This window comes from Neopsephotus bourkii, unplaced genomic scaffold (genome assembly GCF_033783945.1).
Source record: "Neopsephotus bourkii isolate Nb327-2 ecotype Australia unplaced genomic scaffold, CSIRO-AGI_Nbou_v1 NB_1768, whole genome shotgun sequence".
NCBI classification, from domain to species: Eukaryota; Metazoa; Chordata; class Aves; order Psittaciformes; family Psittacidae; genus Neopsephotus; species Neopsephotus bourkii.
In genome coordinates, this window is record NW_026902242.1 from 1403401 (window position 1) to 1419325 (window position 15925).

The following is a 15925-nucleotide window of genomic DNA, read 5'->3' on the forward strand; positions in this document are numbered from 1 at the left end:
CTGGAGTAGATTAATAGGGACAATAAATACCAAAGTGCAATTAAGATACAAATACCATTTTCAATAAGCACATTGTGGGTGGTGTTTGCATGTGAGTTACTGTAGTGGGGTCAGCTGGGGTTTACAGAAAACTCTGATGTGGCACTAAAAGGGGGAAAAGAAATCAATGATGATTTTGACAAATCCCATTTCGTCAGGGAAATATTTTGTTTTCCTCTGCAGTTCTATGTTGTACAAATGCGTACGAAAGAAGCGGAGGCGGGTTGACAAACTGATTCTCTTCATTCCTTATGGAGCACCACAAGCCTTGTGAAGGCAACCCCATTGGAGAAACTAACCTTAGAAATTGGTCGATCAAATGCTACAAGCAAAGTACTTGTTTTCCACTATTGAAGCTGGTGGTCTAGTGATCACAGCCAAGCAATTACGGCCCTGTTAGATAGCATGAGTAGTAGTCATTAAATAATTATACCTTTGATTAGCTGCTTTAACTGTTCGTTGCCTTTGAAATATGATAGTATAATTTCAAGCTTTTATTAAAAGACAATTTTTCTAGGTGGTTGAAAAGGATTTTTGTGTGTGTAGAAAAGAGCCATAATTTTCTGCTTCAGATAATGAAAAACAGAGAAAAATGTTCCCAATTAACATTTACTTTTGTCGATTTGGATCTTGTATGTTTATAGTGTATTGGAAATGCACTGAAAGAGTTCAGTGGCTTCTTTACCTGCTGCTGAAGTTTCAGTGGAGAACTCTTATGGGAGGGAAAGGGGAAGAAGAATTAAAAAGCTATTTCAGAAGTGTTTAATTAAAGAAACTTTTCCCCTGTCACAAGTAGAACTATGAATGTGTTTGCATTTTTTTTCCCTTCATTCTAAATGTTCAGAGCTGAATGGAAACCAAACGTAATCAACTATTAATGTCATTTGAAGTATTACTTTTAGAGTGTTGTGTGGGTTTAAAATAGAGCACTGAAAGGATTTCAGGTTTTGTCTTTGTGTCAGATGTTTAGTTTCACATGTGTTTGGGCTGGATTTTTAACTCGGCACTTCAGTAATTCCCTGCAGCTTGTTTCTCTGAGTGTCCTGGTGTCCAAGAAGGGCATATTAAGGACTGTTACCTTGTGGGATAACTGCAGCAGTTAAATCTTCTATCTTTTGGCTTCACTTTTTCGGTCTGTCCTATCAACGCCAATGCATTAAGCAGAAATGTTTGCAAACATCAGAGTCACGTTCGAGCATTAAAAGATGTTTGACTTTGGGAATCTGATTTGGTAGCTATACTGTGTGCATTTGTTAGGAATTACAGGAAAGTAGTGTACACATAAGATACTTGCACTTTGTCAGTGGTTTTAAGTGTTGCTCAGATCTAGAAACACAGTGGATCCAGATTATTTTGCTTCCTAAATGTCATATATCAGATGTGCCGATTTTGATTTGTTTTGTGTTGGTGGGGGTGTTAACTCTTTTTGAGGAATTTCTGTCATTCCTGTTTCTATGTAGGGTAAAACGAGTGTCAAGCGCCTCCACAGTCATAGAAACAAGTTTACATGGTGTAAGAATCTCTTGGGCTGCATCTTAACTCAGTCATTCCAGTCCTCTTGTGAAAGAGCACAGTCTTGTTGAACAAATCACTGTTCTGCTGACCAGCAAGAAATAAGAATTCCCAATCCACGCTTTTACAGCTCCTGGTACAACCACGCATGATGCAGAAGGAGTTGAGAAGGAGCAGCGGGAGGGCTGAAGTGCAGAATCCTTTTCCCAGTGGGGTGGCAGCTAGGTGGTCCTGGACTTTATCCTGAAATACCCCTCTGATGCTCAGGTTTGCCTCTCGCGCAGAGAGGCAAATGTACCAAATACACCCCTGTTTTTCCGGTGTTCCCCTGGCCTATGCCATGAGAGAAGGTTTTTCCTCATACATCTTCCCTGTCTTTAATTGTTGCACAGTAAGAATAAATAAACAAGCGTCCTTAGGTGAATGGACAGCATTATTTATGTGGTGCAGCTGATGATGATGAGATGTTCTGAGGAGCGAGTGGCATTCCAGCCCCAGCCCCCTTCCTCCAGCGTAGGTGAAAAGATCCTATTATTTCTGATAATTGATGCTGAGGGCTGTGGCGTGCCTCATTTAATCAGCACTGTTCAGCACACTCCAGGGATGTAATTCATGCACACTTTAACATCCAACATGGCTGACAAGGCTTGGACACACAACCGAACGGCTACATCATTTTTTAATCAGCTATCTGAGGACTATTTATCTAATCAACAAAGAACTCTGTCACACGGAGACCAGAGGTGACATTAACATGTCTGGAGTTCCCCAGTGCAGCGGCAGAGGAAGGTTTTTTAGTGGGAGGCTGTAGGTATTAAGACTCTCCTAAGAATAAAAGGCAATTTCTGCTTAGCAAAGTGTATCAAGAAGTGAATTTGAGCAAGTTGAAGGGGGTTAATCTGGTGCTTTATTGAGTATAGTATCTTAAGGGAACTTCACAGGTATCAGCGTGATGTATCCTCAGATCACACATGGGAAAGAGTGCTTTGTAAAAAGACATCTATTGCTTTTAGAGATAACTGTGATCATAGCAGCGGTAAACATTTACTACAACACCTAACTAATCAAAACTAGACAAGAAAAGTAGTTTCATTAACACAGAGTAAATAGCAGCCCTATTAAAGCAAGCAAACACAGAAATTCTGTCTGCAAGGGGTGGCTCACAGATGCAAAGTTATTGCCTGAACAAATACAAAGATATGTGGTAATTGGGAGTGATTAAGTTTAATTGATTCCCAGTTATTCCATATCTTAACAAAAGTCTCTACTGAAGCCTTGTTTTCTGCTTCATATACTGACATACCTATTCTCAGTTTAAGATGTACACAGTAAAAATGCATAAGCATTTGTTTTACACTTAGAATGTACGTTAAATCAGTGCAGTTCAGCTCCCAAAGTGGAGAACTCAAAGTCAGCAGCAGAGGCTTGCCTGTGTCTCCAGATACAGCTGGATGTCCTCCCAGAGCTTCAGCTGAAAAGGCAAGCTGTTGCCACCATTTTATTGTAATGGGCCTAACATGTAATCATCTCCCACTAGATTGAAGTGTCTTCTATTTGGAATCAGCTTTTAGTGCTCTCTTTCGGTGGTGGTTGGATGTTCAGAGACTTGTAGAGCCTTAAATAACCTGTATAGCTTCCACTTCAGGGTGTGCGCATTACAGTCCCTGCCTTACACACTGAAAAGCTGCAGATAAGGACCTAGAGAACTGAAATAATGGAGTGGAATTGCCAGTGGTCCAGCACAGTGAGTCCAGTCAGTACTTACAGAGTCACAGAAAGGACTTTCATAACTCCCATGCTCTCTATGTACTCTACAGCCACAGATCCTCTCTCCATTTGATTTAAGCAGTTTGTTGAAGTTCTGTATTAGGAAAGCCACAGTAGTAAACAATTCTGACCATTCCAGTATTGTACAGGTTTGTAAAGGTCCAAGATGTAGATCTGGAAGCCAGATGGTTCTCATGTGGCTGGGGAAAAAGAAAGACAAATTGGTGGGGGTGATACATTTTAAGAGTAAGCAAGCAGGATGTTTCTCTGGAACACAAAAGGTGCGGGAGCCTTGCTTAAGTCCAGAAGAGCTCAAAGCCTCTGGAAAGATGATTCTGGCTACCCCATCCCTGGCAGTGCTCAAGGCCAAGTTGGATGGGGCTTGGAGCAACTTGCTCTAGTGGAAGGTGTCCCTGCCTATGGCAGGGGTTGGAACTGAATGAGCTTTAAGGTCCCTTCCAACCCAAACCAGTCTTTGGTTCTCTGATTTGAACAAGGCACCCCAGTACACATGAACCACATGAGTGATGCATCCCATCACAAATGATACAGTTGTAAGCAGTTTCCTCACAAGAACTCAATAAAGCATTTTAACCCTTCTTAGAGAAACACATCTCGGGCTCTGAGAGTCAAGGCCTTCATGGTTGGGTGCATTGTGATTTCTTCCTGTGGTTCCTACCAGGAGAAACGACTGGACAATGGCTTACACCAAGTTGAAGGCAGCAGCCATCCTAGTGTTGTTTTGCAGGGTTGTTAAAAGCCGAGCTCTGTGCTGTTGGGTGACAGATAATGAATGTGCTGTTCCAGACCGAGTGTTAGGATGCACAAATGTTACCCAGCAACAATAGGAATTTCATCTTGGCAATCTATGTTTCTGGAGTTAATGAGCTTGGATAAGGGCAGAAATTGTGCTGCTACACCATATTTACACACTGGTTAAGATGGGGGAACTGCTTTGACTGCTGAAGTGCTGGTTTTTTTCAGCTGTGAAGCCAGAGATAAGGGGAAGTGTCAAAGTTAATAGACGATTTTCTTGAAACATTATTAAAATACATTAGTCATTCACGTTGAGGTAGCACGACATAGGAGGCAGAATGCTAGTTGCCGTTTCGGTACAAGCTAAGTACCTGCTGTCTTCTGGGAAATAGTTAACTTCATTCCAGATATTTGGTGTTTGAGAGAGGTGTTTGTCCAGGATTTTCTAGTTAGAGATGCTTCTTGGTGGCTTCTTTGAAGAAAACAGGCTTCTAGAAAATACTTGAAATCAATATACCTCGAAGAAAGGTTTTGTCTTTCTAATTAGGGGGCTTTGTTTGCTGTTAAATAATGGAATAAGTATTTCTTACAGCTTTTTTATTGGAAACCAGCTGGGGTTTAGTTGTTTAAGTGTATATATACTTTATGTATATATATATATATATATGCATCCAGGCCTGGCAACAAGAGCTTTTGTTGAATTAACTTTGGAACCCAGATGGGACGGACTGAATGTCCTGGGATAGAAGTCAAGGACAAGCCAGGTAAATAACAGAATTCGGTGCCCATTAAAGCCTTGTTGGTAGGTAACAAAAATGAGTAGCCAGTGTGTAGTTTTGAAGGCAGGCAGGGTAGGATGGCTAAGCTGGGCCCTGCTGCTCACATGCACATCAATCACCCGCGGAGGCTGCGCTTGGCAGTGTCCAAACACTGCTGCTGATAATATTATTGAATCCTCAAGACAGCAGAGCACCTTGAGGAGGCAGGCAGGAGCCTAATCGATGCTAAAGGACACACTCAGATGTATCAGGGCTTCAGCATCACTGTGGAAAAGTCCATTTGTTTAAAGAGAAGAAAAAGGCATGACACTTAACACATTAAAATGGATTATTTCATCAATAGGTTAATAGAAAACTAGGCTGCGAGTTCACTTCCTGCTCATACGGCCGTACTCTAACGTGCCATTAAAGTATGAAAAATGAAAAGGGACCGGGAAAAGGTCTTTGTGTACTGGAGACCATCTTCCCTTTCTGAAGGGTGCCAAACCTCGATTTTGCCTATTTATATGTAAATGTTTCTCAGGAAAACCAAGTTTTCTGTTGGGAAATTGTGCCTCTCTGGGTGCTGGGACATGTTAAATAGGTCTGAAAACTGAAAGGGTTTTTCATATTGAAGCATGCACTCAGTGAAGATATTTATAGATTTGATGAACTTTAGTTTTTAGAGATGTAACTTTTCAGATATTGTTACCTATTTTCATTTCAGTGCGATGCATTCTATAGGATGTCATGCAGACATCCAGGTCCTCCTTTTGAGTACATAGCATTAAAGCCTGCAGATGGCTTTATTAAAACAGCACAAAGATTAACACTAGGTGTTTGGGCGCTTCTCTTTCAGCCTTAGCACTTTAGCTGAAAATCAAGCTTTTTGTTAAAGTTCATAAATATAGAAAGAAAAATGTAAAACAATTGTTATCACAATACTCATGATGTTGTGAGATATTGATGTCATCCTAAAGGGTGAGGAGCATCTGCAGTGAGGATAGGAACGGGTGTACTCCAGTTTTAACAGCTGAGTTTTACTCTGACCTGAATGGGAGTGGAAGACACTTCCAATTTCAAACGTACAACCACCATCAGCCAGGTTGGAAAAGCCCTTTAAGCTCATCCAGTCCAACCATTCCCCAGCACTGCCAAGGCCACCACTAACCCATGGCACTGAAGGTCTCACCTCCACGGTGTGTGAACACTTGCAGGGATGGTGACTCCAGCCCTGCCCTGAGCAGCCTGTTCAAATGCCTGAGCACCCTCTGGGGAAGGAATTGTTCCTCAGCTCCATCTAAACCTCCCCTGGGGCAGCTTGACGCTGTTTCCTGTCCTGTGACTTACAGATCTATGAAAACTCTGATATATGCAAGCATGGTGTGTTTAATTTCTTCCTGCACTGCTGTGGGAGTCATTTTCCAAGGAGGAAATGATGTTACTAAAATTATGGAAGAGTTTTACAGGCTGGTCTGGACTGCCTCTGTATAAGCCGTTTCTACATGTATCAATGATGCATGTCATAGAAATTAATCATAATTAATGTAACTGATGCTTTCTAGAAGCCTTACACCCAAACTGAAAGCTCTTCACTGTCTGTGGACAGGAGGGCTGGGTGACCTGCTAGGAAGGGCGGCTCAGAAGGAGGTCTGGATGCTCTTCCACTTATCACTGACTCCAGTGGTCTCTTCCTTGCTCCTATAAAACAGATTTTAACAAGCAGTTGCATGCCAAGCAGTGCTGCATCATTATTTCTTAACTAGGTAAGCTGGGAAGCTGATAGAGGTAGCACTTTTAGCAGGTACATAGTTACCTCCTCAGATGTAGGGATGTGTACGCGTGAAGAAGAGGGCACAACGCTGTTCTTTTAGTCACTGTTAGGTTCCAGCAGTGTCATGGTGGACTCAGATGCTTCATACTGTTCCTGCCTGATGAAACTCAGGCTAAGCATACTGTTGATTGAAGGTACTTCTCATGCTGTGAATTCACTCTTGAGGCAAAACATCTCAGTTTAAAAGAAGGTAAAAATGTGTTTTTTTCCTAATGAGCACGGGACTGGAGTGCTTTTGAGCAGTATTTTCTGCTAATTGTGAAACAGCAGCTGGGAACTCAGAGAAGCTCCAATTCTGGGGCAATTCTAATAAGTGAGGGTGTTGCCTCTTATAGGAAGAATATACACTTTGATTTTTTGCAGTGATTTGCCTGGGGGAGGAAGGGAGGACCACAGACATCAATTGCATCCATATCTACTTGACAACCTTCAAAATAATTAAGTAATGCCTCTAAGCTCAAAGCTACAAATAACAGAATTTGTTGTTATGAGGTCATTGCATCATCACCTCAACTTTTAAAGGTGATGATGTAAAGAAGTGGTTTAAAGGTGAACTGCAAGCACCAAGTGATCGGTACAGGCTTGTGAAGGAGAAGGAGCTCTTGTCTGGCTGTGTTTCGTCATTAATTAAATCCCATTTTGCAGTAGCTGTTTTGTCTGGTCGTGTATCCTTTGTACAAATACTTCCTGCATTTTTGTACTTCTACTGCTCTGGTTTTGTCTATTCCAATAGCAGATCCATTTAATCTTGTCAGATCGTGTCATGTTATAGAGCCTTTCAAAAATCACCCTCGATAAGAGGCTTTCCGTATTGTCCATGGGATCGCAGAGGCTGTAAAGTCCTGTGTGCGTTTTCTCTGTGCAGCTCTTCGTGTTACCAGGCTCGCGCTTGTATTTTACTTCACATGCTATTTTGATGTTTCTTTTTCCCCCTTTTTTTTTCATTTCTTTCTTTCCTCCCTTTTTCGTTATTTTTATTCTCTTTTTGTTTTTTTCTCTTCCCCTCCTGCTCTCTGGACGCAGCCAAACGCAAAGCTTGGAAACTAAACCGTGTTGGTAGCCTGCGAAATATATACAGCAGCAGCAGCACCAACACTGAAGGTAACAAACCCACCCGTTGTAGATGGACACCTCCTCTCTTACCCTTTATTTTTCACCCTGCGTCCTCCTTGCGTCTCCCCTTTCCCCAGTGCAGGCATGGAAATCAAATTTGCCCAAAGCATGCGTGCTTTCATCTTGTGTTTGCACAGTCATTCCACTTGGTCTTTTCATCCTTTTTTTTGTGTGTGTGTTGTTTGTGCTTTTTAGTTTGCCATTCATGTTCCTTTCAGCTTACTTAAATTTTGACCTTTCCCTCTCGTCGTGGAGTGGTGATGTTTAAATTACTTCAGGAACCTATTTTCTTCCCTTTTTTCCTATTTTTATATATATATATATTTCTTTCTACATGTGGGCACTCAATGTAATATTTCCCAAGTTATTACAGTTTTTAAAAGTGTTAGTATCAGGTGTAATGATCTGTAGCCAAATACAATAGTGTGCTGTGACATTTAAGTAACAGTCTTAATTTGCTTTGTGCAGGCCTTCTCCATAATGCTCTTTGCTGCTCTAATCCAAAGGCGAGACAGTGCCGGGTCATTTGCATGTGCTACTCTTGCTTGTAAATTCTGTATATTGTTGTATTTCTAAAGGTCACCTGGTGGCAAAGTTCACAAATTGACTTACATTGCTTTTTTTCCACCAAAGACAGCCGTCATGGCTTTGCTGTAATAGCACATTGAATTTTATATTCTACCCCCCCTCTCCCCACCTTCATTTGAACAACACAATTATAAACTTCCTTCTTTTTTTCCCTGTTTTATTACAAATGTCAGAGGTCAGAATTACTTGGAAGCCAGGCAAGGAGAGCAAAAAAACACCCACCACCCTCCACCACCATCTCCAGCAGCATGCAAGAGGGATGGTGGGAGAAATAGAGAATGCAAAATAGGTCACAACTCAGTAATCTCAGTATAAAGGAGGGGGGATTTCTTTTTTCTCTTCACTTAAGTGCAAAGCAAATGGGTCAAGTAATCGCGAGCGCATGCCCTAACACTAATTGACTTATTTTGGAATGATTATAACTGTAATATTTTTCTTAATGTCACTGTTTTCTGGGCTGTTGATTTTAGTGATTGCCAAGCGGTGGCATTAAATCTCTTGTAAATTTTAAATTGCATGCTATTTCTGTAAACAAGTCCCTCTGTTCACATCCTGATCATTAACCTTTGGTGATTTATATCACCGTCCTTTCTTTTGCACAATTACTGCTCTATTGCCTTGCTCTTGCTGCCAAACAAAGTGTAGGGAGGAAACAAAAGTGGGATTTTTTTCCTGCAGCTTCTTAAGGAAGCTTTTGGGGTTTTAAGTTGTAATTTTGGTTTCTTAGCAGAAATGTAAAATTATCCCCTTTTCAGAGCAAAACGCTCCATTTTGATGGGTTTGCAGTATAAAATACTCAGTATTCCTGCATATTTTGCAGGAAGTGCCAACTATGAAATGAGAGAATGTGATTGTCAGATATTAATAAGTTTGGGTGGGGTTTTTCCCTCTTAATAGGAAAAGAGATACTTTTTAGTGATTTGCCATTTTCTGCGTATTTTTGTTTTCTACATATTTGCTGGGGTTTATCTCCCAGCCAGATTTTTCTTCTAATCAGCATGCTCATTGTTCCTGCTTGAGAAGCTTATGATTTTATATCTACCTGTTAGGAAACGGCACCAGGGAAACAAGTATGAAGAATTCCCTTGTGGTTGACAGCCAGGCTAGTTTGAGTAACCTTTTGTTCTTACTGATCAAACCAAGTATCAAAGGCACCTTGGATAAGCGTGTGGGAGCATGTTGCTGCTGGCCACAGCCCAAAGAGTTTTGAGACCTGTCATCAAAACCAACTTCTGAAATTAGGCAAAGGTATCTCTTTCTGGAGGTATTATCTCCAATGAAAACAGAGCAATCAATGTGCTCCATAGCTTTGCATCTTTGAGCTGGTACCGTCAGCCTTTGTGTGGAAGCTGGAACTGTGAGACATGCAAATGCTGAGTTAATGAGCATTGTAAGTATTAAAAGCCACATGTTTAGATAATTATGCCTTCAAAAAACAGAAGGATGATAGGAAATGACAGTCCAGAATAACAAACCTGCTTTGGTCTTTAACGCGTGCTTGCTCAATTGCACTTCCACCTTTCTATAGACCAAACCCATTTCCATAGTGTACGGTCCCATTTTTGAAAGTTTGATCTAGGAACCAGCCTCTCCGATATTTTTTAACACTGGTTCTGTTATTTTTAGGTATTTTCTATGCTTCCAGGTAGTAAATCTCTGATTAAGATGGAGAAATCTGCAGTTCAGATGCTGCAAGTGGTTTTGTAGGTGCTTGGCAGAAGCACGTATATGGATGGCCCTCAGCGAGTGGGTCTGTTTTGCTTACAGAGGGTCCCCTTCTGCTGTATGCTGTGCAACACTGGCAGTCCTCTCCCTGGCTGTTACTGACCCATGGCTATTACTTGACCCATTACTGATGGGTCTGGTCACAGAGGAGTGAGGAAAGGCAGGAGGTGGCTGGGTACAAGATCACAGCTGAAGGACTCAAGCTTCTGAAGGCAGAAAGAATCAGACATCATACAGGTGTGACCTCCACTGGTCCTTTATCAGTTCTGTGTGACTGCAGGAAACTTTATTTTCTTCATTTCAGAGTTTGCCTAGAACTCTTTAGGTTTCAGATTTGGGGGTTTTTTTTCTATAGGGAGCCACTGAGAAATACGAAAGTCCCACCTGCTCCTTATTGCAGGCAGGTGGTCTTTACATGATGCTTTGATTCTCTAGGGGGAACGTACATAATGTCACTGTGTTATCCTTAAACCAGACCCCACTCTGGTTCTACGACAAGCTGGAGTCACTTGTACCTGCATATAATTGAAATACAGAATTACTTTCCTATATCAGTAGATTTTGCAGCACCGCAGAAAGGCTTATCTTTAAGAAAGTAAATGGCTGTGCTCTGCTTTAACATGCCTAAAGATATTAAATCCTTACCTTTCCACTCCTGTTGGTTACCTATCTGACATGTTAAACAGGGCCAGGCTTTCCTGGAAAGCTTCCTTCTGCATATTCATTAACTCTCAAACTGTGTTTTGGTTAGAAGTTAGTGATAACTGCTGCTGTGGTACTGTGCCTGTGCAGAGTGTTGATGGCAGATGGAGGGGAGCACTCTGTTCTATAGACTCACCTTCACAACACTCTTTAGTTAAGCAAGCTCTTCAGCTTTGAAACGTGTCATAGAATCATAGGATAGTGTGGGTTGGAAAGAACCTTGAGATCATCCAGTTCCAATTCCCCTGCCATGGGGGTTGTCATATTAGAAGGAAACCTCAAGCTTGAAACACATCAGGAAACACCTAATGCAAGTGTAGACTCGCATTACTTCATGGATTTATTCAAACCATGTTGCCTTGGCATCCAGATAGAATAAGAAGTACGTATGGGGAGGAACCAGCCTTTCATCACCAGTTTGTCACTCACGGGTAGTGGTATATAAAACAGCACCACTGCAAAACTCTTCCAGTGGAACACAACCTTTATCAAGAGCTGTGGGTGACCGACAGCAGAGCTATTTTGTCCTCATAGGGTTGATTTTCAAAACTAATTAGATTTAGACACTGGGTTTGGAAAGGGGAGAGAAGTATTAGCATAGTCATGCCCAGTGGGACATGGCACAAATATTTCCTTAATTGAGGCTGCTAATAAACATACTTATCTTCTGAGTTACAGGGATAATTTACACCAAGTGGCAATAGGTAACACCAGTTAACATCATACAGTACATAAATACCGACGTGCCTTTGTTGTAAACAAATTGTATATTGTTAACATCTGATGTGGGTTGCTGGGCATCTCGGCGGTGTTTCATTCCCATCCTTTTGAAAAGATGAAGGGTTATTAAGAAAGGGTGCTTGAACAGAGAGGGGGAGGAGGGCGTGAATAAAAAGGAAGTTTAAATAGGTTTCAGTGTTACTTGAGGCAGGCTTGACTAGGTTTCAGGCTGTAACCTCAGCTCTTGAAGATGCTTCATGGGTGTTTGAAATACACTGCTGAGAATCTGTTGTCTCTGCACTTGACTTCTTGTTTCTGGAAAGTGTTTCCTGTCTGAGTGGCATCCTACACCAGACATGCACAGTGAGTTACTCTTCATTAGCAGCAGCAGTGGGGTCCTCTGATGACAGCAAACACACAATCTGGCACCTAGTGAAAGTGGCTGGCTGGCTTGGAGGCCAGAAGATCCAGTTTTATTTCTGATTCTGGCAGAATATTCATGTCTGCTTATGAGAGATGCCTGAAGCCTGGCGAGTGTCTGTTTTATAGCCATGGAAAATAGAAATAATGGTTTTGTTTAAAAGCAAACTTTGGGGATAGCTGTAATTCCTGACTGTAGAGTGCCTGGTGGAAAGGAGCCCTTGTCTTCCATTGGCTTCAAGCTGTGCTTGTGGTTACTGCACTCTGGTGCAAGGTGTTGGTGGCTATTTATGAAACCCTTAATATTGAGAATAAAAGATGTGGGAAGTGGAAATTTGGAACAAACTGATCTTTGCACACCATTTAGAACCGATCTGGCAGGATACCAAGAGGTACAACTGCTTCTGGACTTGCATTTTCTCTACATTGCAGTAGACTTAATTGATCTCTCTGAAGCAAGTTACAGACTAATTGTATCCTGTAGTCGTTGACAGTGTTGTTTTCTAAATCTGATCTCTTTGTCATACAGTTAACACAGGCATTGGTACGGGAATGCGATCAGACCATGCCTAAATGTTTGTTTTCCCTTGTACAATCCTTTGCTTCTGAGGAACTCTATCTCTTGTTTGCTGTAAGTGGTGGGCTGTAGCCACGTCTGACTTTTGGAATGAGCAAAATAAATGTGACCTTGGGTTAAATACAGTTAATTTCACTATGACAAGGTAACGGTGCAGGTAGTGCTGCATGAACAGTGGGACCGTGGTGCTGCTTGGAAGGGGCTTGGTGGTTGTGAGAGTGCAATGGTTTCCCTAAAATTTCCTCGTTGCACATCCACTTCCACTGAAGAAATAAATGGCTTTGGGTTCATCTCATCATCTGACAGTTTCAGCTCATTGCCCATCCTGGCCCCCACCATTTTAAAACAAAGGGCAAACCAAACAATAGCAACATCATTTGAGACATCTCCTGTTGATAATAACTTCCAAATGGAACTCAGTTGCAGCTGGTTCTTCCCACTTTAACCCTTTCCCTGCTGGCCTCCCAGGAAATAATTGATGACTGATTGGCCCATTAACCTCTTTTTTTTTTTTTGTTTAAAAAAAAAGGAAGAAGTTTGACAGCCTGGACCTGTGTAATGAGGAGGGATTCCTGGGGAAATCAGCTTGATGGCTGAGTTGCTTGCCCCTGAGGATGCAAAATTAGCCCCGTAGGACCTCGTCTGCATAGAAACTGGACACAATTAGTGTAATATCCGGTGTTATTAATGTAGTTTGGAGTAATTGGGCAGGTTGATTTCGACAGGTTGATGGTGCTAAAATACTATTATAGTGGACCTTTCTGTGAATAACAGTTAAACATGGAAAACTGTTTAATAAAAATTTGTGATTGGGCCCACAGGGATTTAAATAACACAACCTATAATTTGACTGAAGAGGAAAACCGAACAATTCCATCCTCCTGTCTGGGTTTTCCTGTCGGTGTATGTGCTGGTTGAGGACAGCCACATTTGCTACTCGCCTCTTTTAGGCATTGCCCTGTGGGTGATGTGCAGCAGGCACCACTGCTGCTTTGTTTCCCAGTTGGACCTACAGAGCAAAATGTGGTGTATATGAACAGCGAATGTATTACTGAACATATTTTCAACTGGCACAGTTGCTTTTCAGTTGAGCTCTGTAAGGAGTAAACCTGAGACTTCAGTAGATATCAGAGAGTGAAAACTTACATGTTCTTAATGTATCATCAGTGGTGACCCAAGATTTCTTACTGATGTACTGAAAACATCCTTCCAGCCCAGCCTTAAAACGTACTGCAGCCCTCTTAACCCATGGTGGGGCCATACTGGGACAGACTCACCAGTGTCCTGTGTGGACTTTGCAATCCAGAGCCACAAAGGCTGTGTAAGATCTTGGCAGCTTTTGTCACAGTGTCAGCTGGTCACAGCAGAAAGGTCAGGAGATGAAACAAGGGAGCCTCTCCTTTGGGAAAAGGAGACAGCGTATAAAAGAGTGACCACGGGGAATGGCTGGAGGTGTTTCCTGAATTGCACTCCACTCGCCTGAATAGCCAGGATTGTGTCCTCTGCCACAGGTCTCCTGTAAGCAGGGGAATAACCTTGTGTAACATTTCTGAGAAACAAAGCTTGCAGAGGTGCTGCTGCGGGGATGGGATTTCAGCCTCACTTTACAGTGGGACACTGGCTGAATTGCAGGGTTTATTTCTCTTGGGCAAACCAGCTTCACGTATGTGATAAGGATTATTGGCAGATAGAACATAAGAGGCTTCAGTGATGCAGCAGCTTGATTGTATATACTTCTTTTGAGGTCTGGAATTGTGATGCTGGAAGGCCACGGTAGAGGAGTAGTATAATGTGGCTCTGTAAAGATATACTATATACTTGTTGAATATTAGCTATATACTGTATATTCTTCATAGAGTCATAGATGGTTTTGGTTGGAAGCAACTCACCCCGTTCCAACCCTGCCACAGGCAGGGACACCTTCCACTAGAGCAGGTTGCTCCAAGCCCCTGTGTCAAACCTGGCCTTGAACACTGCCAGGGATGGGGCAGCCACAGCTTCTCTGGGCACCCTGTGCCAGCGCCTCAGCACCCTCACAGGGAAGAGCTTCTGCCTAAGAGCTCATCTCAGTCTCCCCTGTTCTGGCAGGTTAAAGCCATTCCCCTTGTCCTGTCCCTACAGGCCCTTGTCCAAAGTCCCTACTTTCAACTTCTTGTTGAGTCGTTATGTATTGAGAAGTCATCCCTGTCAGTGCGCTGCAGAAGTCTCCTCTCTCATTGTCCTCTTCTCTGTCTTTGTGTCCCTACTCCTCCCTGCCCAAAGAGGAGGTGTGAGGAAATCCTCCTTTAGTAAGATTTCAGGAATACATTTTCTCACTGAAAAGCCACTGAAAGGCCTAAAAATGATGAATTTCCTAAATAGGTCTCTGCAGGGGGCTGCTGCAGGTGGAATTCAGCTTTTCATGTTCTCTTCTTTCATCATCATTCTTTGTTTTCATCAACACATGCAGAACTTCAGTATGTCTGTACCTCCCTCCACTGACATATCCTCCTGCATAAGTAGATGATTGTAACTGTGTCACCCTACAGCAGACAGGACTCAACATTAATTCCATTTACTGTAGTTTCCTCTTGCTGCTTCTTCATAAACTCTTAGCTCTGTTTGTAAATACGGCTTTTTCCATGCGTTATTCATAACATTTTGGATAATGATTCTCCTTGTTTGTTTCTAACGATGTTGCTAATCTGGCTGTAGCTATAGGGTTGCATCATTTCTCTTTCTGGTTATCCCAGTAAGATGACATAGCCTGTGCCCTCATGCAGCTGGAAATAACCTTCACCTCTGTGTTTATTCTCACCTCAAGATGTGTTCTCACCTTCTGCTGCTTTCTTGAGGCATCATTAAAGCAGTAGGCACTGGCCTTGCTAACACGGAGTTTATCAAAGAAAACCAGTTGTGCCACAGGTTGAGAAAATGACTGCCAGTGAGCAGCAATGCTGTCTTTAAAGCTAGTGCCAGATTTGTCACTTATCTTTGCACGCTTGTGGATGACAAGGTGATGCAGGAGTTTCATGGCTCTGAATATATAGTAAGTCATTAGCAGACAAGTGAATGTAAATGCTCACTCTAAAGCCCATTATAGCTGATGTTCACCAGAACTTTGTGCTCTATTATTCTTTCCCTTTTCATGCTTCATGCCTGCCCTTCCTAATTCCACTTGCTCTGTTTCAGCTTCCTTGGTTTCTTTTTTCATTTGACTTTGGTGTCCCATGTGTGGTTGGAGTGTGTGTCCATTTATTTCACTTCTACTGGTAGATTCATATGCTGCCATCCCCTGGCCTGAATACTTGTCCTTGTATTCTAGTAGCCCTAAGGATATTTCACTGACCCTTTCTGCGAGCTTCTCAGATCATTTTCTCATCTCCCATGTCGAACATGAGTGCTGAATAGGTTGAACTGATTTTAATCCTCTAT

The 15925-nt window shown here is 42.1% G+C and overlaps 1 protein-coding gene across 8 annotated transcripts in view; it reads left to right on the top strand.

The window, feature by feature from the left end:
- AGAP1 (ArfGAP with GTPase domain, ankyrin repeat and PH domain 1) overlaps nucleotides 1-15925 on the top strand; it is a 319948-nt gene that overhangs the window by 259765 nt on the left and 44258 nt on the right. For 5 of the 8 annotated variants that reach the window (XM_061379186.1, XM_061379187.1, XM_061379189.1 and 2 more), the window contains one exon: nucleotides 7690-7767. The exons of the other annotated variants lie outside the window; for them this stretch is intronic. In XM_061379186.1, the coding sequence (XP_061235170.1) occupies nucleotides 7690-7767 (78 nt within the window). The remainder of the gene's footprint in view (nucleotides 1-7689; nucleotides 7768-15925) is intronic. 8 annotated transcript variants of the gene reach the window in all.